This window comes from Helicoverpa armigera, chromosome 25 (genome assembly GCF_030705265.1).
Source record: "Helicoverpa armigera isolate CAAS_96S chromosome 25, ASM3070526v1, whole genome shotgun sequence".
NCBI lineage: Eukaryota > Metazoa > Arthropoda > Insecta > Lepidoptera > Noctuidae > Helicoverpa > Helicoverpa armigera.
The window spans coordinates 314,432-340,500 of NC_087144.1; the positions used below are offsets into that span (position 1 = coordinate 314,432).

The following is a 26,069-nucleotide window of genomic DNA, read 5'->3' on the forward strand; positions in this document are numbered from 1 at the left end:
TTTTATATCTTTATATTATAGACAAATATTACATAAATTCTATATTCAATGTATACTAACCTTAAACTTTCATAACAATCTAAACATACTACGGCATAATCGCCATTTTCTAATAATAATGAATTTTCAGTCCGCCTTTGCACTAAGAATGGGAATTCCTGAAACAAAACAATTTTAAATTAATTTCAATATAAACACGTCTACATACAAAACCTACATAGGTAATGGTCGTCTAAGTTGTCATTTATAATTTCACTTTATTATGTCGAGTTCATAAGACATATTGAGTGATGCGTATGTTCGCATTTTCAACAGGGAAAGTTGTAAGCAGAAATAGTGATTAACATTGCGGCGTTCAGCGTCTACAGTGACACACTATCAAAATCAAAATCAAAATCAAAATCAAAATCAAAATCAAAAGTCATTTATTCAAAGTAGGCTGAAAATCAGCACTTTTCGAACGTCAATACAAAAGACAGCCCCCAAAACGCCCGCCCTTCACCACTTCCTATGTGTTTTTGCTGGGAAGAAGAAGTGGTGGAACAAACTCCCCAGCAACACAATTCTGAAGGAACGAATAATAACGCGTATGGAATAAAAGTTATAGTTACTAACTTTAATAGGTAGCGCCCTAACTCGTTTCCTGTAAGTCTTGATGCCGCACAGATGGCAGTGGTAGTCGTGCGTGTTGTACACGCGCCGCTCCGCCGGGTACCCGCCCAGCGCCTCGTACCTGCACAACAATACATTAGTTAAATCGTACTAATGCATACATCATATCTATGCTAGCCTCTGTCAGTGTTTTCACTCGCGTCCTGTAGTAACTACTATGTAAACCGGGATAAAAATAGCTTATGTTTCTCGTATCAGGATAAGAGATCCTGTAAAGATAGTTTAAAGTGTTTTCAAATAAATAACAAATAAATATAAATAAATACATGCGCTATCAAATACTAATTTGAATATCCAAAAGTATTTTTCAAATCGAATTAACTAGCGTGTACAAACAAACAAAACAAAGCTTGTTAGAGAGGGTAAAGTTTACAAAATTATCACAAAAACATAAACCCAGATACAGATAACAGAGTCTATGGAGTTTCTTGACAGTCCTCGTAAGACCAAGTCCTTGGAACCGGTCATCTGACTAGTGACGTTTCGTAACCACCTGTAATAGGTCTATATGAGATGAAAACCTTTGACTTTGGGATAGAGTAAAGCGTTACTGACCTCCGCCACTGACTGAGCAGCGAGTGGTAACAGAAGGTGCACACCAGCGCCGACCCGTTTTCGCGCAGCTGCTCCGCGTTCGGGTGACTCTGCGGAAGCAATAACTTTGTTAATACACATTTACTTTGGTTTTAACACTAATAAATGAAGTTCTCAAGACATTTTGTATCCGTAGGTGACAGTAAAACGTCCCTATATAATGAGGAATATTTGTCAGTAAATGTTTGATAGAGAATTAGTGTCAACGGATTACTTAATGTAATCTGTGTCTTTGGAAGAGTGCTCGAGTAAGTGTGTGAAATACTGCTCGTGTTTATAAGAGTAGTGTCACTCCAGAGTGTGATATAATGCTAGAGTGTGGTGTTACCTGTCGTTTGTGATGAAGAGCTATAGTGCCACCCGCAACTGAAGGTGGTGTGTGACATAGTGCTAGTGTATGTGGAACTAGTGTGACCCGGTGTGTGACATGGTGCTAGTGTGAGCGTTACCTGGTGTGTGAGGAGACAGGGGAAATAGGGCGCGTTGCCCTGCGGCTGGCCGTACAGGATCCGCGCTAACGTGAAGTCCGAGTGCAGCCCGCACAGGAAACAGTAGATTGACGTACACGCTGCAACAACACACACGCATTCTTTACTAACACACTACGTTCTAACTATTACGTCGAAAAAGTAATTGGTCATTTAGATAACTTGGCTGTCCGTATCGAATAGCTAAGTCTGAACCCCGCGAATCGATTGATCAAAAAGTTGACGATCAACGCTTGGTGCGGTCGGTCCGCGGATGGGTGACCATCTTGTGATGACGGATTCTTCCGTATTACGGGTGACACGATAAACCGTAGGTCCCCGCTATAATTTTAACATCTTTCTTTCAATATACATATTTTGCAAAGATATTATATTTTTAACCTTGTCACCACGCCTATAAGAACAGAAATAGTAATCTGTTATCGTTTCGGCGGGAAGACGTCCACTGCTGGACAGAGGCCTCCCCCAAGATTCACCAATTTGCTCAATCTTCAGCAACAAACATCCACTGCTTCCCGGCAATATTGGCTAGATCATCCGTCTGTCAATGTGACTATTGTAGAAGAGTATAGCGACTTACCATTATTACTAGCGACGGTCCGGTCGGACGTCGTCGACGGTGGGGTGGGGATGACTCGCTCGCCGTTCATCGACGAGTTAGCCGGCAGTGGCGACGGGATGTTGTACCTGTAATATACACTACGGTCAATATTTGTGAAAATTGGAACACTGTGACGCAACAAGACGTATATTCTATCTATTGTTTAGGTTCCTGCAGCACTTTGCGCCGGGCGACATAGCGCTAGAGCTGAGTACCTGCGGTGTTCGAGCGGCACGCGCTCGGCGTCGAGCAGCTCCCACTGGCGCGCGAGGTGGCGCACGCAGCGCGAGCACGCCAGCACGCGGCGCCGGGCGACATAGCGCTAGAGCTGAGTACCTGCGGTGTTCGAGCGGCACGCGCTCGGCGTCGAGCAGCTCCCACTGGCGCGCGAGGTGGCGCACGCAGCGCGAGCACGCCAGCACGCGGCGCCGGGCGACATAGCGCTAGAGCTGAGTACCTGCGGTGTTCGAGCGGCACGCGCTCGGCGTCGAGCAGCTCCACTGGCGCGCGAGGTGGCGCACGCAGCGCGAGCACGCCAGCACGCGGCGCCGGGCGACATAGCGCTAGAGCTGAGTACCTGCGGTGTTCGAGCGGCACGCGCTCGGCGTCGAGCAGCCCCACTGGCGCGCGAGGTGGCGCACGCAGCGCGAGCACGCCAGCACGCGGCGCCGGGCGACATAGCGCTAGAGCTGAGTACCTGCGGTGTTCGAGCGGCACGCGCTCGGCGTCGAGCAGCTCCCACTGGCGCGCGAGGTGGCGCACGCAGCGCGAGCACGCCAGCACGCGGCGCCGGGCGACATAGCGCTAGAGCTGAGTACCTGCGGTGTTCGAGCGGCACGCGCTCGGCGTCGAGCAGCTCCCACTGGCGCGCGAGGTGGCGCACGCAGCGCGAGCACGCCAGCACGCGGCCGCCGCGCGCGCCGGCGCCCGCGAGGCACGGGAAGTGCATCGCGTGCGAGTTCATGTACTCCGCCACCGTCGACAGCCACTCCATCGACTGCTGCGGGAACAGCCCCGCGCACACGTAGCATCTACACACGGAAAACACACACAATCAGCTTCTGAGCATAAGTACTTTGACCCCAGTAGATAAGAATGTAAAAGAACTCGCAAAATTTTTGAGCAGGAGTAGACCGTTTGTTTGAGGAGTAGTCCTCGTAAAAAATTGTGGGCTAATATAAGAGAGTGCACAGCGGTATCTTGTAGTAGTATTATATAAGATATTGAACACCATAATATAAGTAGAACAGAAAATGAGAAAATCAGTAGTCAGAAATGAGAAAGTACACCAGTAACTACAACATCTCCGTAAAACCTGCAATGTTCACGTACCTATACAGTCCCATGCCATTCTCCCCCGCCACTATCTGGCTCTGGGGACTGCTGGAGAGCGCGTTCGACGGCCGCTTGCTCGACTGACTCGAACTCGACTTCATGTCGTATGGCTTAAACCTGCGGGCGGGACCGGGTGTTAACCTAGCTATCACAGCTTGGAACTTTCCAAGACTTAATATTTCTTCTTACAGTACATGCTCTTCAAAAACGTGAACCTCATATTTTGTTTAAGTAACTCCTTGAATAACGCTTATAAGAGAACAATATAAAATCAATTACGTCTCGCGTGGATCCTCGCACAAGCATTCAAGGGGTTAAAGGAAGACATAGAACATGTAGATCAAATACCATAATTAATTGCAAAAATTCTTTCTATCCTTGATCGAGATAGCTTCCAAATTTCTTTTGACGATCACCTACATACACTATTGTTTAGGAGGCCAAGAACCTTTATCAGTCCAAGAACATACATCAACGTTGGCGAAATTGGCGACATCATTTGGTCTTCTAACTTACCTAATATTATTGGTGTGTGAGTTATTGTGCGCGGCGTTGGGCTCGCCGTTCTCGCCGTACGCGGGGTACTTGTGGGGTATGCTCTTGTAACACGACGCGCAAATTTGTACCATGCCTGCAATTGTATGTCACATTCTAGCACGGAAACCGACTGTTTCACCACTCTCAGATAGAAGTATCAAATCTTTAAAAAACATGGACCCACTATTGGTGTGAACATTGAACGCATATCTCAAACAACTAAATTGTTTCAGGTGTGATTGTTCCTGTATGTGAAAAATGTTTTGAAACACCCAATATATTATCCCCATAAAAACTGGCAGGTATGTTGCCAACGCATATATCTGGTGGTGGTGAAACCGCCAAAACTGTGCGCAAGAACACAGATCGCAGCAACACAGCAACGCGCTTACCTTGTGGACTAATAGGACTGGCATCGGGATGAGGCTTGAGCGTCGTGATGAAGGGGTAGTAGGGCTCCCGCTCGGGGTTGGGGCAGCAGTACACGAGGCGGAGCTGCGAGCTGGGCGCGCTGACGCCGCACACGTAGCACACGAAGCTGGCGGTGGTGGCGGGCGCCGACGGCTGCGACGCCGGCCGCTCCAGCGACGGCGAGTGCGTGTGCGCCGCCAGCGACTTGTCGCCCGAGCTCGCCAGGCTCAGCGGGGAGGGAGGGAGTAACGACGGCGGTCGAGTTCGAAGTGTGTACACGCGCTCGTTCGCCGGGACCGCACGCATCTGCAACAATGACAAACGCTAGTTAGAAATCCATCCGCACAATTATTAGATTAGGTTGCAAGTCTCATCTTTGGGAAACTTGGTTTCTTGGTTCACGAAATAACTTATTGTTGACTACCTGGAATGCCCAAGTGACACTGAAAAATTTCCCCATACATTGGACATCCCCCTTAAAAGGTTAACCCATTAGGATCCTTAAGAAATCCGTTTCAACATAAACGTGCAATCCCAGCAGTATGAGGGCAAAGTTCTAGAACGTTCGGGCAAGTCACAGCGTCCTAGAAGCACGTGCACGCCGTCACGCAGCCGCCCGGGTTATCGGGGTCGATAGACCGCGCCGGGTCACTAATACGATACGCTACGGACTGGCTGCCGACTAGACTTGGCTTTCGAAGAACTGGCTGAGAAAACTTCAAAGTCACTGTGTTTTCAAAGAACTGATGGTAGGTGTAAAGGTTTAGGTTATCGGGGTCTACTATGATATGTTACTCGTTAGACCACCAACTGGTGTTATATTTCGTCGAATTACTCAAAAGTTTTAAAATTAATTCGTGAGTTCCTGTAGTGTATGTGTGGTGAACGAGTATCAAAGGGCAGAGAAACACTCGATTAATTTTGCTTGAATTTCTGTACTTCTTTGGGGAAACAGTTAATGTATTATACTTAAGTTAACATGAAGTTATTTAACTAAGATAAAAACTTCTCATAAGTTTTTGGGATTTCCAATATTATGTAACAATGTTTTAAAACAAACCTAACAAACGTAAACACGTATAATGTCGGAAGATATTAATAAATGCGTAGGCGTATGGTCTCATTGATAAACATGTTTTCAACGATTTATTCAAAGAAGTAACAATATTCTTAAAACTTGAGATGTCAGATATAAGCGGCAATAGCTCTGTAGCTAAGCATAGGCATTTAAAGATAAAAGAACATTGCATTTTTTCAGAACGGAATACTGAAAGCAACGACTACAAGATGATGATGCAATAGACCAGCGCTTCCCAAATGGGTTCCGCGGAACCCTGAGGTTCCGTGACAGGCCCTCAGGGGTTCCGTGGAAAATTCAAGATTTCCATATGGTAAATCGTTTCACTTTTGACAATATTAAACTATTATTAATTTTCAATTAAATTGTTTTAAATATTGTACCTATTCCAAAATTACATTTAGGCACCATGTAGGTGGGTACCACTCGGGAGTGTAAGTCTCGTACTTTCGCGACAAGTGGCGGGGGAAGGCCACGGCAGCAGATAATTTAATTCCGTTTTTTACAAATTGTAGATTAACTTAATACCTCCAGGTCTTCGGCAATCGGCAAAAGTAGGTAGCGAGTCGGCCAAAAATCACCGCATGTTTTAAGCTTATTTCATCGCCAGGATTATACGTTTTCATACATTTGACAGGACGTGAAATGACACGGCACACGAGTATTTCCAGTGGCTATTTTTACCATGAATCAAAGTGTGACATTATTTCCAATTTTTGCACCTCCGCGAATCTGAAAATTTCGCGCTCGCTTCGCTCGCGACTCCATGTTACGTGTGATGCTTTTATGTTCGTTTAATTGCTCAAGTAACCAACACCGAAAAAATTTTGCGCTCTGCCGTCGAGGTTTCCTTTGCTGTTTATTTTTTATTCCCTCTGGTTCAGAAAAAGCAATAGCGCTTTCTTCGCTAGCTGCTTATTCATTTGCATTTGCTTTTTTGTGTGGATATTGTACTTTTTGAGACCTTATTAATTTACAGTGGTTTTGTTTATTTTGTGTAGGTACTTAAACTAAAAAAAAATCGCGCTCGCTTCGCTCACGATACCGGCTACCGCTGAATGTCTTTCAATGCTAGCGGGTGCTTGGAACTTCTTCTTTTAGTTAAAAAAAATCGCGCTCGCTCGCCTCGCACCTGTATAAACCCAATCTATTTCTTTTTGCGTTTACTTTGTCAGTCTTCAAACTGAAAACTATTCACATAATACACAAAGTCAAGGGCGGCTAAATTGTTTTCTGGCCCGTGTGGCAGATAGTGATAAAAAGGTGAAGGAAAACATCTTGAGGAAACCTGGACTTATTAAGTCTGAAATCACCAACCCGCATTGAGCAAGCGTGGTGATTAATGCTCAATCCTTCTCCATGTGAGAGGAGGCCTGTGCCCAACAGTGGGACGATAAAAAGGCTGTAACAGTAACAGTGACAGATAGCCATGCTACGCCTGAGTATAATGAATATGTCTCTGACCATATAACCATTTGGTGCGCTACCACACCACGAGCCGTACCTAAGTGTATTTACGTCTTTAGTTTACTTCTTTCTTAGGCTAAGGTTCCGCCGAAAAATGTTTAAACGAAAAGGGTTCCGAAGCCAAAAAAATTCGGGAACCGCTGCAATAGACAACTAGGCATATAAAAAGGTGTGACACAATGTGTTATCAGAAACAAATCTGTCACTAAATTGAATCACTGATAACTTTGAAGCTACAAGTAAAAGTACCTACAGTCATTCATTATCGTCGCTTTTATCAGGACTGATGTTAATCTGTTAAATAAAACGACAAATATATTAAAGAGAATTATATTATTATCTATGTTTACTATAACACATGTATAATTAGGTTTTATGATAAACGGCGTTATTTTAAAGCAAGTGATAAGGCGAGCTAGTACAATAAAAATAATGTAGGTCGCTGTATAGCTCCTTGAGGCATGCCTCACTTGATATTTTGGAGAAATAAATTACAGTTATCTCGATATACCCGGTCAAAGGCGCAGAGGCAGGCCAAAACTGCGGTGGTTGAGTGTCGTAAAGAAAGACATGGAAATCTGCGAACTCAAAGAGGAAGATGTCCAGGATAGAGCGAAGTGGAAGAAGAAGATACGGAAAGCGGACCCCGTCACAAGACGGGATAAACGCTAAGAAGAAGAAGAAGAAGAAGAAGAAATTACAGTTATCAAAAATACATTGAACTTTGATAAATAGGTTTATCTATTGGAGCAGTTTCTTAGTTATTTTACCACAGTTATAAGAACAGGAAAAGCTTAATCTATACTTATGACCAATCTGGTTAAGACTCTCAAAGGGCTTAGATAGGTCTTAATCATAACTCATAACACAGAAGTTTAAGACCCTTTATCGTTTGATAAATTGGAATTAAGATTATACGTCAAACATCGTTGGAATATCTATCATGAATTATAGTGCTATCAAATCTGCGACAGTATAATAACATTAGGCTATCGGCCGGCGAGCTGATCTACCCTCTGACCGATGCTCGGGTCACAGGCCACGTCGAAGTTATGTAAACAAACTCCCTACTGATACTGCTCGACCGAAATAAATATAGTCACTCAGCTGTTGTTTAGAAATAACTCTAGAAGGTTCAGTAATTACTGTGTAGTTCCGAGCAAACGAACAGGAATTGAGTTGCGGAAAAAATATTTTCTTTGATAATATGGAGGATTATTTTTTTGCTCACATATAAGCATTCGCCTTCATGCAAGCAAGACTTGATATAAGAAAAAATAAATAAAAAATAAGATCACCATTCCCCGGTTTTCTTTGCTTAAGGACTAAATGAATAATTTTAGCAAATGACTCACATGATATCTCGCTGCGAATGAGCATAATAGTGTGTGTCGATAATTTCTATTACAGTGGCACAATAAGTGTCAGTATTACGAGGGGTCAGCGCGTTATCTAGTGTCAACACTTTTTCAGAGTCCACTGCTCCGAAGAGGTCGCCAGTTCAAATAGGTGCTGCTGATAATACACGCTTTTTATTATTATATATTGCATGTTTAATAGTTTTGTTTTCTTTATTAATTGTTGGTGCATTTGTGATAGTCTGTACTGGATCTGTCCCTTTGCTTATTGTTGCATTTGCAACTATTACTCCATTTCATTATACTCTTGTGTAAGTATTAGATTACGAATGTATGATTTATAAAAAAGTCTGATATGGTTTGTCTCAGGTTTTGTAATCTCTATATTTAGAAAAGTAAACAGTAGTTAATAATTTTAGAAAATTACAACAATACTTTGTCGGTTAGTGAAGTGGGTATTTTCAATAAACAAAATAACGATACAAAAGTGGACAAGCTGAGTCCTGCGCAACATTTAGTGCATGACCAGGTGAACGATTTACTCATAAAGATAAGAATTGATTGATAACATTATCAGTAGATATATATCATACGTCCGTTTATCTTAAGTGTCGATAATTTGGAGATATCCAGATAAAAACAACACTGCTAAATAAAATAGAAAAACACATATTCGGACTAAATCGATATTATGTAAATATGTGTTTATTGGTCCAAGCTGTCATTGGTGATGGATGAGTTTTGAAAGTAAGCGGCCTTATTTTAAGTCACATGAGACATTCAAAAAATGCAGCAAATAGATTTTGATCCCATAATCCAGCTGATGTTATCTGTACTTTATTATTAAAAATTATAAGTTTTCGGCATTAATGATATACGTAATCATTTAAGCCGATTTACTTTGATAAACGATAAGTGTAAGATAACAGAAGTCAAATGTTTTTATGGGTTTAGGTACTAATTTTTTATGCAATGTTGCAAGGCAAATAACAAATCGATTAGATAAGCCTAATCACACTTAAGAACGTTTGGCAGATAAGATGAGGAAAAATTTTGAGTCAGATTATTGATAAGAAAATTGTAGAGGATATTCCCCGATAAAATAATATCGATGACTAGGATAACATTGATCATAATTAAGAACAATGCAGATGTTTTAAAAGACGCTGACCCGTACATACTTCACGTACAGGAGCGTACAGTATTTACTACCACCGTTGGACATTCTAGACCATTCAACCTTTCAGTAATCAAATAATCCGCCTTAAACAAGATTGAGAGATGTAGATAGAGACCTGATTATCTGATTAAACCGTCTTATCAGCTCGATAATAAAATAAAAATACTTTCGGAAAGCCAACCTCCGCAAAGCAAGTTAGGCAAAAATAAATGACATCAGCTATGTGCAGGTGGCCTTCCCCAAACTTCGTCATATCGAGTGACCGTTGGACTTTCATTGTCCCCATTATAATCTCTCCTTTACGATCTATAACGATAAGCATTTGCAAAGATAAATACTCGATTACCATAACAACATTAATATATTACCTACGTGTGAAGTGTTATAAGTTTTGGGGGATTTACTACGACCCATTGCAATCGTTATCTTAAACTTTATGAACTTGATAATATTTTTTACGTTAGCAACAGCCCCACTGGGAGTTCTAAGATTATGTAAGGCTATCAGTCTGTAGCATTATAATCGAAAGCGATAAGTATAAATTACTTTATTTTTTACATAGAAAACGTGTTTATTTACATTTATTATACATATGTAGATATTTACAATACAAAAAAAACTATCCTAGTAAAACAATAAAAATAATACACTATATCTAAAAAGCGTACATAGAATTGTGTAAAAAAGTGCCGATCTATTAACGGTAGTTCACGCACTCCTTTGGACATCCAATTTATGGAAGACAGGCCTAGAAAGCCTGAGGACTGACGAGCGAACGTGAACAGAACAACATTCCAGACTTTTCATCTTAGTTCGGCGACACAAAGACTCCTGAATTGAACAAGGCCAGAACAACATTGGTCGATGGCTTTTACGTGGCGTATCACGTGGTGAGATAATACACTGACTAAATAAATTTGGCATTCCCATTATCTCGGAAATCCTCATGTAAGCTACGTAGATAAGTTATCTGCGTACAATCACGCCACAAAAAGTTATGTATTAATTCCCTTTCGTTTTTGACCAATCACATGAAGTTGTGTGTCTGCATGATAATCAATTACTTTGTTCTGTAATATTAAATTGCCAAAACTGCTAGATTAGACAAATTACAGTAGACACTCTAACTAATTGACGTTACTTTTACAATAGTCAAATAGCAGTGCCTCAGTTCCCATAATTATTCTAAAGTCTGGTTTAAAGAATAAACTGACGTCATGCTGAAGATAAGGCCATGACGTGAGGCAAAAGAAAAACCCACACCCAGAGTTAGAACAATTTTAGGTATTGCATAGTACAACAGTAGTCAATAGAGATAATTTTTGTTGGTATTTGAAAACGCGGTCATGTGACCGAAGGATGCGGTGGTGTGAGAAGGACTTATGTTAAACCTACAGCAAATGCAGACAATGAAGAAAGTCAAATACCCACAGGTGAACACACAAATTCCGTACTAAGAACAAACTGTACAAATTGTTCCGTGCGTCATTGTAACCCAACTGGGCATACAAGCAAACATGTCTTTTAAACTCCTGTCCCCAATTACATTTTAATCAAACATGGATTTTAACACTACGAATTTGTATTATAAAATTAAAATGTGAGTATAAAATATAATTGTTAATTATTTCACGAATTTCACAGTAATCAGTTGCGGTCGAGTTGGTTAAATTACATATTTACATTAGCGAAAATGTACACGTTTTTCATAAAGATGACGCATTTGGTGTAACATTTTTCAGCTCATTTTACCTGCTATGTGTTCAGGGAAGACAAACGAATAAAAAGCTGTTCTAACAAGACGGCCGTACCCGAACCCAGACTGAACTTCTCTCTTTACAGCTTTCATAGAAATAGAAGCAGATATCGCCACATCCGAAAGAAACATATCTGTAGATAGTACTCTAAACCTAGACGGTTAAGTAACTAGAGAGCACACGCGAGTAGACAGCCGTACCCTAGTGCAACAAGTGTAGGATAAACACAGTGCTGCAATGTTTATTATGATAAGATAACATCGCTTCTGGGTTCTCAGTACACCTTTATGTAATGCTTAGGTACAGTAGGGCCAGAGGTACAATGCAAGCGGAACGTCTAGGAAAGGAAATAAAACTACCTAGAGGAATTCTTGCAGAGAAAAAGCATTTTTGGGTTTTATTAGAGTGTATCTAGAAAGTCCATGATCGAAAATGATCTTATAGATTGACACATTGTGTCATAAAGTCATCAAGCTAAACTGAAATATCTTTCAAATAAATAGAGCATGAGGCGAAAATCACTCCTAGCCAACGTAACCTAATCTAACACGAAATGCTTTCGAACATCATGTTGAGCGAAGATTGAAGATTTCATCTTCATCTCAATTATACGCTCTTTAATTTCTAAAACATAAGCGACGTCTTTATAAGTTACAATAATGCTTGAGGTTAAACTTTCTAGGACAACGTTAAACTTAACATGATGGGAATTTTACTAGTGTCTCTTTATGAGACGAAGGAGGAACGACAAAACACGATCCTAAGTTCTGAAGAAGGGAAAGGAAAACCACCATAGTAAACATAAATGATCTCACCGACTATTAGGTTAAAAATCATGTTAAGGGCATTAATGAATTAATGGCCAGTATTTAATAACTGAATACCTGAAGTTATCAAAGCTACACTTAAGCAGCACTCGAACTAGCTAAATTTACTAGTACAGCTTAAGTACACAAACAACAACACGGATAGCGGTTGAAGTACCTATGACGACCATACCTACACAAGATATGAAATAAAGCGCATCAACTATACTATTTCAATAACTTATCTACGATTGATAGCATCTCCAAGATAAATACTTTAATGCTATAATTATGAAATTATAATAGCGATCCGTTTATAAATCCGCTTCAAATCGGACTTGTAGTTCCTGAGATTAGCGCGTTAATGGACTAGCCGCTTTCCTACGGTTTCACTCGCACCCTGTAGGAGCTTCTTCCCGTAGGTACCAGGAAAATAGAGCCTATGTTACTCGGGAATAGTGCCAGTAAGTCTGACACCAGTCTAACCAAGGGGTATCGGGTTGCCCGAGTAATTGGGTTGAGGAGGTCAGATAGGCAGTCGCTTCTTGTAAAGCACTGGTACTCAGCTGAATCCGGTTAGACTGGAAGCCGACCCCACCATGATTGGGAAAAGGCTCGGAGGATGATGTTACTCGGGAATAGTGTACATGTCCAATAAAGAAATAATTTTTCAAATAGGTCCAGTAGTTTCGGAACCTTTGGGGTACAAACAATTAAATGTTTCCTCTTTACATACATTATGCCTTCTTTCCTATTTACGTATAGATTATGGCTTTACATGGGCTCAGGTGATTATGATATGTTTATTAATAAGATATAAGAATCTATACATATTGATTGGCCTCGATACTTGTAGGTAGGTAATGGCGGGAATTCGTCGGAGTGGATTTAACTAATTTTCTTTAGGTTTGTGGTTGTGAATGACGTATGTTATTACGACACTCAGATGGTTTTAACATTTAGTTAAGTTTGGTAATGTCTTTGGTATGTCTCTTAATTCAATTATCCTCATTCATATGTATTTCTAAGTTTAAAACTGAATTTAAGTAACTGAATTTATATTCCACACAGAATTCTTACTTTTGACATGTTAACTTTTTTGGAAATCTTATCACGGTCACTTTCTTATTTATAAAGCGAACTAAGAGTCCAGATTATAATAATGTTGTAAGACTAGTGTGTAAATAACTTTACGCACTCCGGCGCAGTTCAAGAGATATATTTTCCTCAAACGTATTTGATAAACTAATGTCGTATCCATACTTTGGAGAATAATAAACAGATAACGTTCATGCCATGTATTTGCTAGCATACATCAACTCTCACTTTGTAGATCAGAGAGATATAATGAAAGACAATTTTCGGCGGGAAAACTGTGCCTAGGTTAGATTTGTTTGGTGTGCCTTGAAAGTCCGTCTCGTGATTACTCACGACAATAGCGACTACCTAAGGTAGAATCCTCTGCAATCATATCTTTACGCACGTATCGTTATCAATCGAAAAATAAGCCGGTACCGGAATGCACTTGCATAGATACCGCAGGTTGCTATCAACAAGTTACCTTGCAGTTGCCCGGCGTTCTATCCTCATTCCCACACATCCGCACTAGCATTGCAATAATCCACTATAATAAACACATGAGCACTATTTAATAACACTTATATTATTATATTCACGTAACACAGCCACTATAACACACATGAGAGCACAAAATGGCTTATCGAACGATAAGTTATCGATAGTTTTCGACAAGGGGTTTTATCAGTGGGGGATAGAAATGCGCAGACGACGCGGAGAGAGTGAGCTGACGCGCGTGGTGACGGCGCCGCACGTCGCACGCGACTGCGGAGCTCGCGGCGTTATCGTTTGTGGGTCAACCGGTAGCCGCCATCAATGATTATAAGCTCAAACATTGCGATACGTTTGCTCAGATGACGTCCGCGAGAAAGTCGCAGAGACCGCCTTACTGCTTCTATCGGGATGCAGTTACAAGGATGTTTGAGCAAATGATTCAGACTTATTCTTAAGTAAATGTTAGAAAGAAGATATCAAACTATTTGCCATGTTACATCAGCAGTTTCGGATCATTTGAATTCAACGAACTGTGATCAGACTTTCTCAGCTGCATCATATTTGTATTTCCAATTAAAAATTAACCGTGTAGCAACTCGAAGTAGATTTTAATAATTAGGGTAATTTATATTAATGTAGGCTAATCCATAAATAAATAAACATATTTCTAGTCAAATGCCAGCGGGTCCATTATGGCATAATGTCACTTAGTTAAGAGTATATGCTCGAGCGCAGCCGTGAGAAGTATTAGCATGTTTATCATTAGACTTAACGACGCCATTAAATAAATAAATAATTAATTATGCAAGCAAATTATTTGAGAAGCTATTAACGATTGGATTGAAGAAGTCGTATGCATATATTAATAAAATTAACTGGTTCAGATCAATTAATGTCACGAAATCTAGTCGCAACGACAAATCAATACAGTCAGACGTTTTCAGGTTTGAAGCTACGACAACTGAAAACAGGTTGCATCATTATAGAACTTTAAGCCTACTAACATATTGACCCACCCCAATATTTTCCGCTATCTGATTAAATACCCCATCCATCATTTAGTATATAAAGCACGATTAATACAAGAGAACTTCTCCATTCAGCCATTGACCTTTCCTAATAACGTAAAGAAATAAAACTCCACTAAAGGAACCTGTTTATGTAAACACGGGGTATCTGAGGATCGAGAAAACAAATTGTAATAGGTTATCAGACTGATAGGCACAGCCAGAGGTCGCGGTATGTTTACATCGCACTAGTATCCTTCCTATGTTTAAACTAAATATCTATTATCGTAATAGGCATGAGATAGTTAAAGTATATAGGTATAGTGAGAACATAACAGACACGACTTTTTCAGACCAAATTATCTATATAGTATTCCTACGACAGGCTTGGATTCCCTTTACTACGCAGCAGCTTACAAATCTAACCTGATCATCCCTTCCATCTTCAACTTTCTTCTCTTTCATATGTTGCCCCTTCTACCATATTTCAACTAAGCTTCTAAAACAGTAATATTCCCATAAACCTTCACCATTGCCCCACCACGATAACCAAATAGTACAAGAGCACTAAGTTAACTGTATCATGTTCTATGACGTCACAAACCACTACGCTAAGATAAAGTCATCAGCAACCGCGCGAGTGACACATCACACTTTATATAATATCTTAGTTTCGGATATGATACTTTTGGCCTCTAACCTTTTTGTAATTATAATTTTTTTCGAGAGGCCAATAGGTCGCGTTTTTATCTTTGTTGTACTTTTAAATGTCAATACTAAGAGTTAATTGGGTGGCTGACGTTGCTTTGATTATCCCAATTTATTGTGGGTTACTTACCTACTTTTTGGGTTAATTAAAAAGTTTAAATACAGTACTACTGATATTTTTATTTTTCTTCAAATTACCCAGTATGTTTGATTTGTTCCAAATTGATGTAAAAAAGCTTGCGGTGAGCGAGATGTTCTTATATCTTTTACGTTTACTTTATTCTTTATGCACAATCTTTGCAATGTTACCTAGCATTAAACTTGTACATAGTCAAAAGACTAGCCTAACACAACACAGTTGAAGCCACATCTACATAACATTTTTGAAAAAAAAAAAAACTATCTCACTCTATGCATATAATAAGACAAAATTGAAGGCTAGCGTGTCTACACCAGATCCGGTTGTAAACAGCTATAAAAATAACTTCACTTATCATACGAGACGAGTTTCAAAATACTTTACATTTTCGTCAACAACCACCGACAGACACTCCCCCCATTTTTTTTCTACAATTCCTAGGTATTTAGTATAGGCGTTATATAATATGTGCTAATACATAGGTTAGCTAATGCACTCAACTCTACAAATAAACTATGTAAATACAAAAATATAATGTTTACGACCACTTCAATAATATTTACCTAAGCAGCGATTATCTTTTAACGGCGGTACTTGACTGCTGGTAGCTTTGTCTCGTTCTAATGTAGTATGTTAGAGGGAGATAACATGAGTGTTTCAAAGCTTGGTTTAATGTAGTGGTTATGACGTCACAATTAGAGATTGTTAGAACATAATTTCTGTGGCAAAGGGTATAACTATATCAGTGTTTATGTTGTGCCAAAATGGAATATTTTTGTAGTAAAGTATAATATTCATTAATTATGTATAACATTAAATTATCTAAATATTTGGATAGATAAACAAACATTTCTAAATTAATTAAGCCTCCTTGTTGACTAAACCTGGTCACAAAAAGAACAGTTTTTTAAGATGTAACCAAAACCTTCAACAACCCAATGCATGCTTGATTATTATAGAGTAAGAAAAACGACAACTCTCATCTCAAGACAAAAGATATACTACAGGGCCATAATAAGATAAACCCCCCACTATCAAAAGAGGTCAGTACAACACTCGTTTGAACTTAAACAACTTTCTTCGACAACAATAACAACTGCATTGTTTTGTGTGCGCGTAGGTACGCAACTGTTTCTACAATATGTCAAGTATGCAGTGGAACTTGTTAGGTTGCGTGGAGACTTCAGAACATATATTTCGTAATATTATAAAAACGCATACTTATTTTTAGGCATAGGCAAAGACGTTGCGACTAAAAAGTTGGTCAAGGCAATCCAAAGTAAAGCCTATGAAAAGTTTTTTTTTTTTTCAATATTGCAAACAGACTTACAACATTTTTTCAATGGTCGAAAACACTATGTTCGCACTTGGTTTGAACTTCGTTGCCATACAATAAAATAAAGTGCTCGCCAAGAGCTTCATATGACATTGGTCTTTACTGTTGAGCAATTTTGAAAAGTAGGTACAATGTTCATACAAAAGTGCCCAAGCTCCTCAGGGAAAATATGGATTGAAAATTGCCTTTCCGGATTAGCGGTTTGGTAAAGTTTCTTTACACCTTTTCCGCTATAAAAATTTCGCATTCTTTTACGAAATCCAGCTTATCCTGCTAGTTCCAAGACCTGCTATATGGACGTCCCATCATCGAGCGACGTTCTTACACATGCCTGGTATGGGCGCGGGTGCTGCTCGCTACAGGGTACATACCTGGTACGCGTTCCACTGCTGCAGCAGATGGTGATGGCAGGCGGCGCAGGCTCGCACGGTGCCCTGCGCGTCCTTGGGCCGCGAGCGCGGCGGCCGCGGGTGCTGCTCGCCGAAGATCGGGAAGTACGCTTGCTTATTCTGGAATGTACAACAGATTAAAATCGTTTAGTAAACAAATACAAGGATATATCATTGTTAAGTATAGAAGGGTACGAAAAGGCTGTCAAAAATGTAGTATTTCTACCATACTGACCAGAGAAACCTTTTGTAATCGTATAATGAAATGTTATTTTTACATTGTTATGAATAGGTTTTAACAAAAATATTATTCTTGCGGCCTATCTATGTGCTAAGGATCACCTAAATCCATTAAATAGCAATAAACACCCTAAGAATCTTTATATTCCATTATTCGTCGAGACTTCTCCACAACCGAGTGTATCCATCAACAGATATAATAAATACAGTTATAGATATAACGCAGCTACGGTCTCGGAACTGACCCGGCGACTCCTGACCCCGATAACAGGTCTCAGATGCCCAGCGCGGCCATTAAGACCTCCAGCCGATTACGAACCACCAGGGCTGCGGGATGACCGAGTTCATTGTGAATTGTATGCACGATGCAGTATGCAGGATCGAAGAATATGGGGTCAGTGGTGAAAAATAACAATCAAGCTAAGCTGACATTCTTTTCAAAGTTTTGAAAGACGAGTGGCCACATTCACTATTTTTTATTGGAGAGTGCATCTTCAAACGGAAGAGTCTTTCCATTACTTAGGATAGCCTAACCATGTGGGTTATGAAACCCTTTGTGATCCTTTGCCATTAAAGGTTTGCTTGCAACACACAACAAACCCATCAATAAAAAAAATGTTATCACAGCCGAGTCAAAACAGATTATGCGAGTATGTCTGTGTCCAAAAATACTGTAGTCGATATAAGACAGATAACTGTTTAAAATTTATGGTTTTGATGATATTTGTGTTATGAATCACCTGTTTTAGATAGCATTGAGATAGCCAAATCTGGTGTTATCAACAGGTGTTACAGCCAAGTTTGAATAAAACTAAAATGTGATGCAACAATCACATTACATTTACATATTTACTAATCATCTTACTGGTGCATGTTTCTGTATTCTGTCGTCATGCGCAAACGACTGTTAAGGAGTATTTATTTAAAAGATAGAAACCGGTTAAAAATGGCATTTGTTCAATTATTTTTTTTATTTGGATGACACCAGATAAATCCAATTTTGTCGACTTTTGACTCTTACTGTCAGGGTCAGGTAAAATAACACTATCTTACGAAATAGTATCTACTCTGACTAAGTTTCTTAGTATAATGAGGTTTTGTGTTCGTAGCCGATTAGCGTAAGTATAAAAAAATCCCACCAAAAACATTAAATGTAAAAAAAAGCCAATCCTCTACGCAATTCCTCCACCGTAAAAAGTTTTGAGATCGCGTAGAAGCCAAGTCCTGTTCAACTTTATTTGTAATAATAAATCAATATTTTGTGACTATATCAACAGTTTTGTTCACATTACAATAATATTGACTTGGCCATGAGCACAATAAACTACAAATATAATACAGCATAATAATATCTTGGAGAAGTGAAAGTCAAACATGAAGTTTAATATCAAAGAATTAAATACTTTTAGTTTATTCAATTGTTACTAAATGACCGACAGTCAGTATCATTTAACATCAATAAACTGCACATGTACTATTGCGCATGTTTAGTCCATGGTGATCTCAAATTCCAATCAGTCCATAATCAGTCCAATCCTAAAATCATGTCCATATAGAATTTATCAATTCAATGGTATTTACACATTATATTTTCAAAGAGCGACTTTTAACTTGTGCTCATGGCCAAGACAATATTATTGTAATGTGAACAAAACTGTTGATATAGTCACAAAATATTGATTTATTATTACAAATAAAGTTGAACAGGACTTGGCTTCTACGCGATCTCAAAACTTTTTACGGTGGAGGAATTGCGTAGAGGATTGGCTTTTTTTTACATTTAATGTTTTTGGTGGGATCTAATTTATTTTTTGTAGGTCTCTTTCTTCTCTAAGTATATAACAAATTAAATTAACTTACATGCAACTAACGAAGTATAGAACAAACTAAATAATAATATGTACACCTAAAGTAGCACGTAAACAACATTTTTTTTTTAAATAAACTAAAATATTTCGAAATTGTCGAATTTTTGAATCGAATATCTTTTAGAATAAAAGAGATTTATTTCAGAGGTAGGTGGCGCTATCACATGAAATTATTTGTTTTTTGGTATGGCATCTCGCAGTTCAGCCTAGGAGGCCGTGTACTGCTTAACCGAATAATTTGTTTTTTTTTAAGTACTACTTATACTAAGCTATGTAACGAAACCATAGCGCGATTTAGACCAGAACAACGCCATCTATCGAGCGAGCATGCAGTATTTATTGCACTGCATTAATATGAAAGATTTTATAATTACCTTTTATAATTATTATTATAAAACCTAGCTTTTTTATTCATATGTATGTATATTTAATACATAATAACAATAGTGGTATATTGTACTACGTAACAATAAAACAAATAGTAACATTTTGTACACAAATAAATAACAAAGTTATCAATGCAGTCAAAATTCATACATAATGTTCTTGAAAAACCGCAAATATAAATTTGTTTCCTATTTTTTTATTAAGTTTTAAGGTTTTTATAATTTTCCCTTTATATGTAGCGAATAACCTATCTTGGTGCCAAATTTGAAGGTTCTAAGTTTGCTAGAAGTACCTTAGACTTTTGATGATCGGTCAGTGAGTGAGTCAGTGACAAAATGGTGTAACTTTGATCGCTCATAACTCGTAAACTATTTATTCAAATGTCTTGTAATTTTGAGACTGAGCTTGTTCTAATACTTACTCTTGGTCATTGAAAACCTAAGCTCCTAGCTTTGTTCACATGGAAGATACAGGGGGCTAAAATAGCCGCGAAACGCTTCGAGAAAAGATGGTACGGCCGTGCCCGTTTTGCTCGAGTCTTGGCTGGGGCACTGCCGTGCCCTCAGATGATTGAACGAGAAACTGTCACTCTTACGCATCCTTAGTGGTGGCTAATAATAAAACAATATTAATGCGCGTCTGTGTGTCGGGTAAACATCTGCACAAAGGTCACGGGGCAAAGAAAACACGCCGATAACACGTCGAGCGTGTTCACACAACACCTTTCATAACTCACTCTTATACTAATACTACTGCCAATCATGTTGGCTTTCAGAATATTTTCATCCTACAGGAATTTCTGAATAAGTTTTTACATTTACATAGGAGAATATGGAAGAAGAAGACATGCTCCGACCACAAATAAAATTGGGACAAGGATGAGAGGATGAATAGGACTTATTTCTGAAATTAATTACATACTTCACTGACTTTTTGAAGCAAAAAATGTTGGTGTATGGTTAAGGTGCCATTCGCTTCAATCGTAGATTCGCTTAGTTAGGTATAGATATTATTATTGTAAAACCTCTAAGGAAAATACCGCAGTCATTATCAAAGAGCCAGTCATGTGATGTCATTAAGAGACGTAGTATTTATTTAATGCCAAAAATATCTCTATCAAGAGTGACCCACTTGACTTATTTACAAATAATTACATACTTTACTACATTTCAATGGAATTTAACACTATTTTTAATTGTACTTAGCAGTAGCTGGTAATTTTCCGAGAATTGATAGAAAAAGTGAATGGATAGCGTTAAATTATAGCAAATGACCTAATTGATTAAATTAACCACAAAAGCCACAACTAGCAACACTCCTGAATAAGTTTATATGGAAAATAGGTTTAAAATATATCCTGTTTGAGTTCCACGCAACCTATAAGTGATTACTTCTTAGTATTTACTCCACGACTACTTATTACTAATCACATTTACTTATTACTGAATCATACCACGAAACATTCAATCTCTCTTCAAACTTCAACTTTCTAACATTTTTGGTCCTTCTAGTAGAGTGAGACAAAAAGTTAATTCTTAGTTGAAATGACTAATAAACATAACATTTAACCCCAGCACGTGAGCAGCAGACAGAATAAGACGTAAATTAGTTACAAAGTAAAGCTTAAAACGTAATGTTAATGCTACCTAAGTGAGGGGTCGGCAGTGCATCGGCAGATAACGGAACAAGTTATTGTTATCAATATGTACTATTATTGGTTACTTTATTGCTCTTGACTCGAGGTCAACTATTGTCAGCTAATCATTTTTGTGGACGTACTTAGTTGTGGCTGTATTGTGAATTATTGATGCAATGATGTGGCCGAATGTAGAAGGAGGAGTTTAATCGAAATTTATAGATTTGCTGGTTTTAGTAAGGCTCTAGACAGACAGACTGCATTTCAACTGCAAATTGCAGTTCCAGGGCAGTTCTAATTCAGTTAACACGACTGCATATCAAACGTGCAGTCCGATTGCAGTTGAATTGCAGTCGGCGTGCAGTTGTTCTAAAGTTGCACGCCGACTGCAATTATAGTTACAGATGACACTTGAACAAACTATTTTAGATATTTTTTACGAGACGTTGTCTAAAGCCATTTAAAATGTTGAATATTATCTGAAGAATTACTAATTTATGTGTCATTTTTTTTCAGATCAGTTTAATTTTTTGCTACACTATTTTTATTGCACTTCTTAATAATTACGGCACTAAACAATAATGATTAGTCTAGTACCGGTAACATAGTAATCTAACAATTATATGTGGAACTCATTCATGAATGTACTCGACTATTATCTCAACAATTTTGCAGAGTATGCACTAATTGTACACTACAGATAGAATAAAGTTAATAAATAATAGTTATCGGTAGGAAAACATTGTCGTTTGTATCTAATCGGTCTATTGTAAGTGCTCGTTGAGTTTTTCTATTGAACTTATAGTGCATGTGTCCAATGCATGACTTTTACGTGCATTGACTTGTTAATTGTTATCTTTAACAATATGCCTACATACTTTTAAATTGTCATTATTAAAAGTCGGTACTTTGTTGCAGTGTTTACATGTCAATACCAATTACAGATTTAGGCTCACTTTTTTTGGCCAAGAATTATCTCGCATAATTAAATTCGGTTCGATTTTACCTATTTTTTTTATAAATAGGCTGTGTCAGGTTCAAAACTTTTTTAATCATGTACTGTGATAGATCTGCGCAATTTGAGAATCGAAATTATTTGACAGTGGTAGGAGATTCCAAAATTTTTTTTTTTTTATTTCTATACTAGACTATAAAGTTAATTAACCAAGACTTAACATCACAAATGGAAAGCCAAAACGAGTGGGTGATCCCTGCCTTGCGACGTAGATAACCTCTCCCCCGGGCGCAAGGTCCGCCGCTCAGATATTTCCACTCGCGATACACCGCGACATTACCGATAGCCTATAGGGGAGGGATTCAATTTATTGCCCCCGAGCATCTGCGGTGATTGCTGACGTCATAGTTAGACAAGTTGCATATAGCCTGCCAGTAATAGATGAGATGAGAGAGTATTAGACGAGAGAAAGCTATGATGACGCAATCAGTATATAAATAATGTTATATTGTTAATAGCTATGTAGGAGTTTGTTCATCACCACTTCTTCTTTCTAGCCATATCACGGATCTAGGAATAGATTAAAGAGGGACGTTTTTGGAGCTGTCTTATTGCAATTTTTGACGTGAAAAAGAGCCTTTGTAATTAGTCTACCTTCAATAAAAGTTTTTGACTTTTATAATATCAGACCTACAAGTAACTAGTTACTGGCCAATGCCCGAATTTGTTTTCTTACAGACATTTGTTTAAACATAAAAAATATCAAATATTTTTAGATCGTTTAAACATTATTGGCCTTACTACAAAAACTTTAAACCCTGTTTTACACTTGTCTAATAAAATTTTGGCTGCAAAATGAACCATATATCAACGTCATAATTTGTCATTTTTTTAGACAGGGCATAAACTGACGTTTAAAAGTTTTTGTGGTAAGACGGTAAATGTATTACCAATTCAGTTTTAAATAATAATTATTTTAAATACATGTAAATGAGGCAACGCCGCAAGAAAAATCTAGCACTTATTAAATAAATGATAATGATATCACTAGTACTTAACATGGAAATTATTCTTAAATAAATATATGATTGGTTTGGTGACATTGTGTCCATCCGAAATAATTCAGTTGCGAACCGGTTCGATCCGGCGCTAATTCCGTTTTAACTGATAATTACATTATGAATAAAATTTAATTGTCGTTTATCTCGTGCACAATTAGGGGAATAACTGCGGATGATAAGAATTTATCTCCCATGCAGAGTACACGGGTCTTTCAGTACAAGATTTTAATTTGGTCCTTAAGACCACTACAATAATAATAAGTAGCTTCTGTATGATATGAAAACAAAACTTTAATTAACTGAACGACACAGTAACGCCATCTAATAGCAAGTAATCAAACTAAGTGGTAAACGAATTGTTGATATAAGTAAGATTCTGTACGTCGTTTTATTTATTAGCTATTTTATATCTGTAAAGTTTCACTATGAAGGCTTTCTGTGGGATATCTTTACTGTTTCTGTTTACTTTCACGATGTATATTATAATTTAATTACAATGAAGAGGTATGTTTGTGCAGATTGGGTTAGTTTACACAGCTGCGGAAATCAACTAAAATAATGAATGACGCATGAAATTGGGGTCCAAAAATCTAGTGTGGAAAATATTCAAAAATTAGAATGAGTAGTTTTCATCAAATGTTAGATATGTAATGTTAATTATTTTTCCCACTATTTTCGAAGTGGCAGGGTCTGTTGTTATATCTCGTGGGATATAATATTTTTTGGGATCATAATAATTTATGAAAGAATTTTACATCAATATGGGGTTGGTAAAAAGTGGTCTACGTGTTAATCCAGATTATCATATATTTACATACCATATACCAATTTCAAACAAATCGGTCCAGCCGTTTTTTGCGTGAAAGAATAACAAACACACATCCATACATTGTCACAAACTTTCAAATTCATAATATTAGTAGGATTCGGTAGCAGTCAGCCACGCGTGCGGCGACATGACACAACCGAGGCGTCTAGCCACCGCACGCCTCGCCCACGCGCGCCCGGCGCGCCGGCCACGGCCGCACGCGCAGCCCGCCATGCCGCTACGCTAGGCACGTCCAGCTTGACGCTCATCAAAGTAGGTATACCTTATTATGTATTAATTTTATTACACTCTACATACGGAGACGTCGTAACCCATTGTGACTAATAAAAACCTTCGTAAGATGATACGTAAACACTATCCAAAAGTGTTTTGATACAAAACTATTGAGATATGCTTAATTTATAATTATAAGCGACATCGCAAGCAACTGATCGCGCAAATAATAATAATGAGCAACTAAGAAACTTATGCTTCCTCTTGTTTTCAATATTTAATGGTTTGGTAACAAACAGACCTAGGAAATACGACACTAAACTATGCCACTAGACTATTATAAACTGCGTTGTGTACACGTCTTATTCATAAATCTGCACACACCGCAACATTCAAAAGCAACACATTCGTCAAACTAACACACACGTTTTCAGAATTCTGGATACTGTTACAATAACCACATAGATTGAGAATTGAAATTAATATCAACCTTAAGTTTGAAATATTTTTATTTGGATATGGGCAGTAATTCCCACGGGACGCGGGTGAAACCGCAAGACACCAGCCAAACTTTAATAACGCGCTTATCCCAAAAACTACAAGCCCAATTTCAAAAAAATATTTCAGTGTTATAATACAGCCTATTCGAACTAGATTAACGACTAATATTTATCCGAGTGTACTTAATAATTAACTGCTTGTATGCCGCTAATTAGAAATCAATAGAAAATTAATTGTGTCAGCATGGATCCGCGTCACGGCATACAAGAGGTTACTGTCTGCGTGGATCCGTGCCACCGGCATACAAGGGGTCAACAGTACTAGAGTAGTTACCGATTTATCCTTGGGCTCCTTGGTGTGCAGGTTGTAGAGCGTCCCGCGCTTGTACTCGTCGCCGCACACGTAGCACACCTCCGTCATGGAGTTCTTGTCCGGCATCGACAGGTCCAGGATGTCGCGGTCCGAGCTCGAGTTCGAGTTGCCCGAGTACACCGACACCGTTGATCTGAAACAAAGTTATTACAATTACAATTTATGTCATAAATAATAACAAAACTTGTACATTTAATTATAATTTGTAGTTTATATTTTATAATTTTGTAATATATAATAATGTAGCTGTGTGCCCAAACGAGCTGATTGTTGTACTGTATATCATTATACCTAATACCTGTAACCAACACAATAAAGATGACTTTACTAACACCACGTGTCACTCACTGCCAGCCGCACACCTATGTAGCTGTCACAGGTCTGACTGCTTCGTTGGTCTAATGGTCGCAGTCACTGCTATGCCTATCCCGGGTTAGGCCGAAATTGTTTTGTGTGTTTTATAAACTTTCACAAAGCAGCCCGTAGTCTGGGAGTCGATGATTGATTCACCCGTGCATCGGAGAGCACGTAAATGTTGGATTAAACATTCATGTGTCGGATTGCCGTCCCAT

At 38.6% G+C, this 26,069-nt stretch overlaps 1 protein-coding gene across 1 annotated transcript in view; it reads right to left on the reverse strand.

Annotated features, from left to right (window-relative positions):
• The window catches only part of LOC110374928 (uncharacterized), a 156,631-nt gene that overhangs the window by 74,398 nt on the left and 56,164 nt on the right, over positions 1-26,069 (reverse strand). Inside the window, exons 6-16 of the mRNA XM_064041645.1 lie at positions 25,459-25,630; positions 17,418-17,555; positions 4,620-4,944; positions 4,207-4,321; positions 3,688-3,807; positions 3,174-3,386; positions 2,335-2,441; positions 1,716-1,834; positions 1,228-1,316; positions 616-733; positions 61-158 (exon numbers count right to left, since the gene is read on the reverse strand). Of these exons, the coding sequence (XP_063897715.1) occupies positions 61-158; positions 616-733; positions 1,228-1,316; positions 1,716-1,834; positions 2,335-2,441; positions 3,174-3,386; positions 3,688-3,807; positions 4,207-4,321; positions 4,620-4,944; positions 17,418-17,555; positions 25,459-25,630 (1,614 nt within the window). The remainder of the gene's footprint in view (positions 1-60; positions 159-615; positions 734-1,227; positions 1,317-1,715; positions 1,835-2,334; positions 2,442-3,173; positions 3,387-3,687; positions 3,808-4,206; positions 4,322-4,619; positions 4,945-17,417; positions 17,556-25,458; positions 25,631-26,069) is intronic.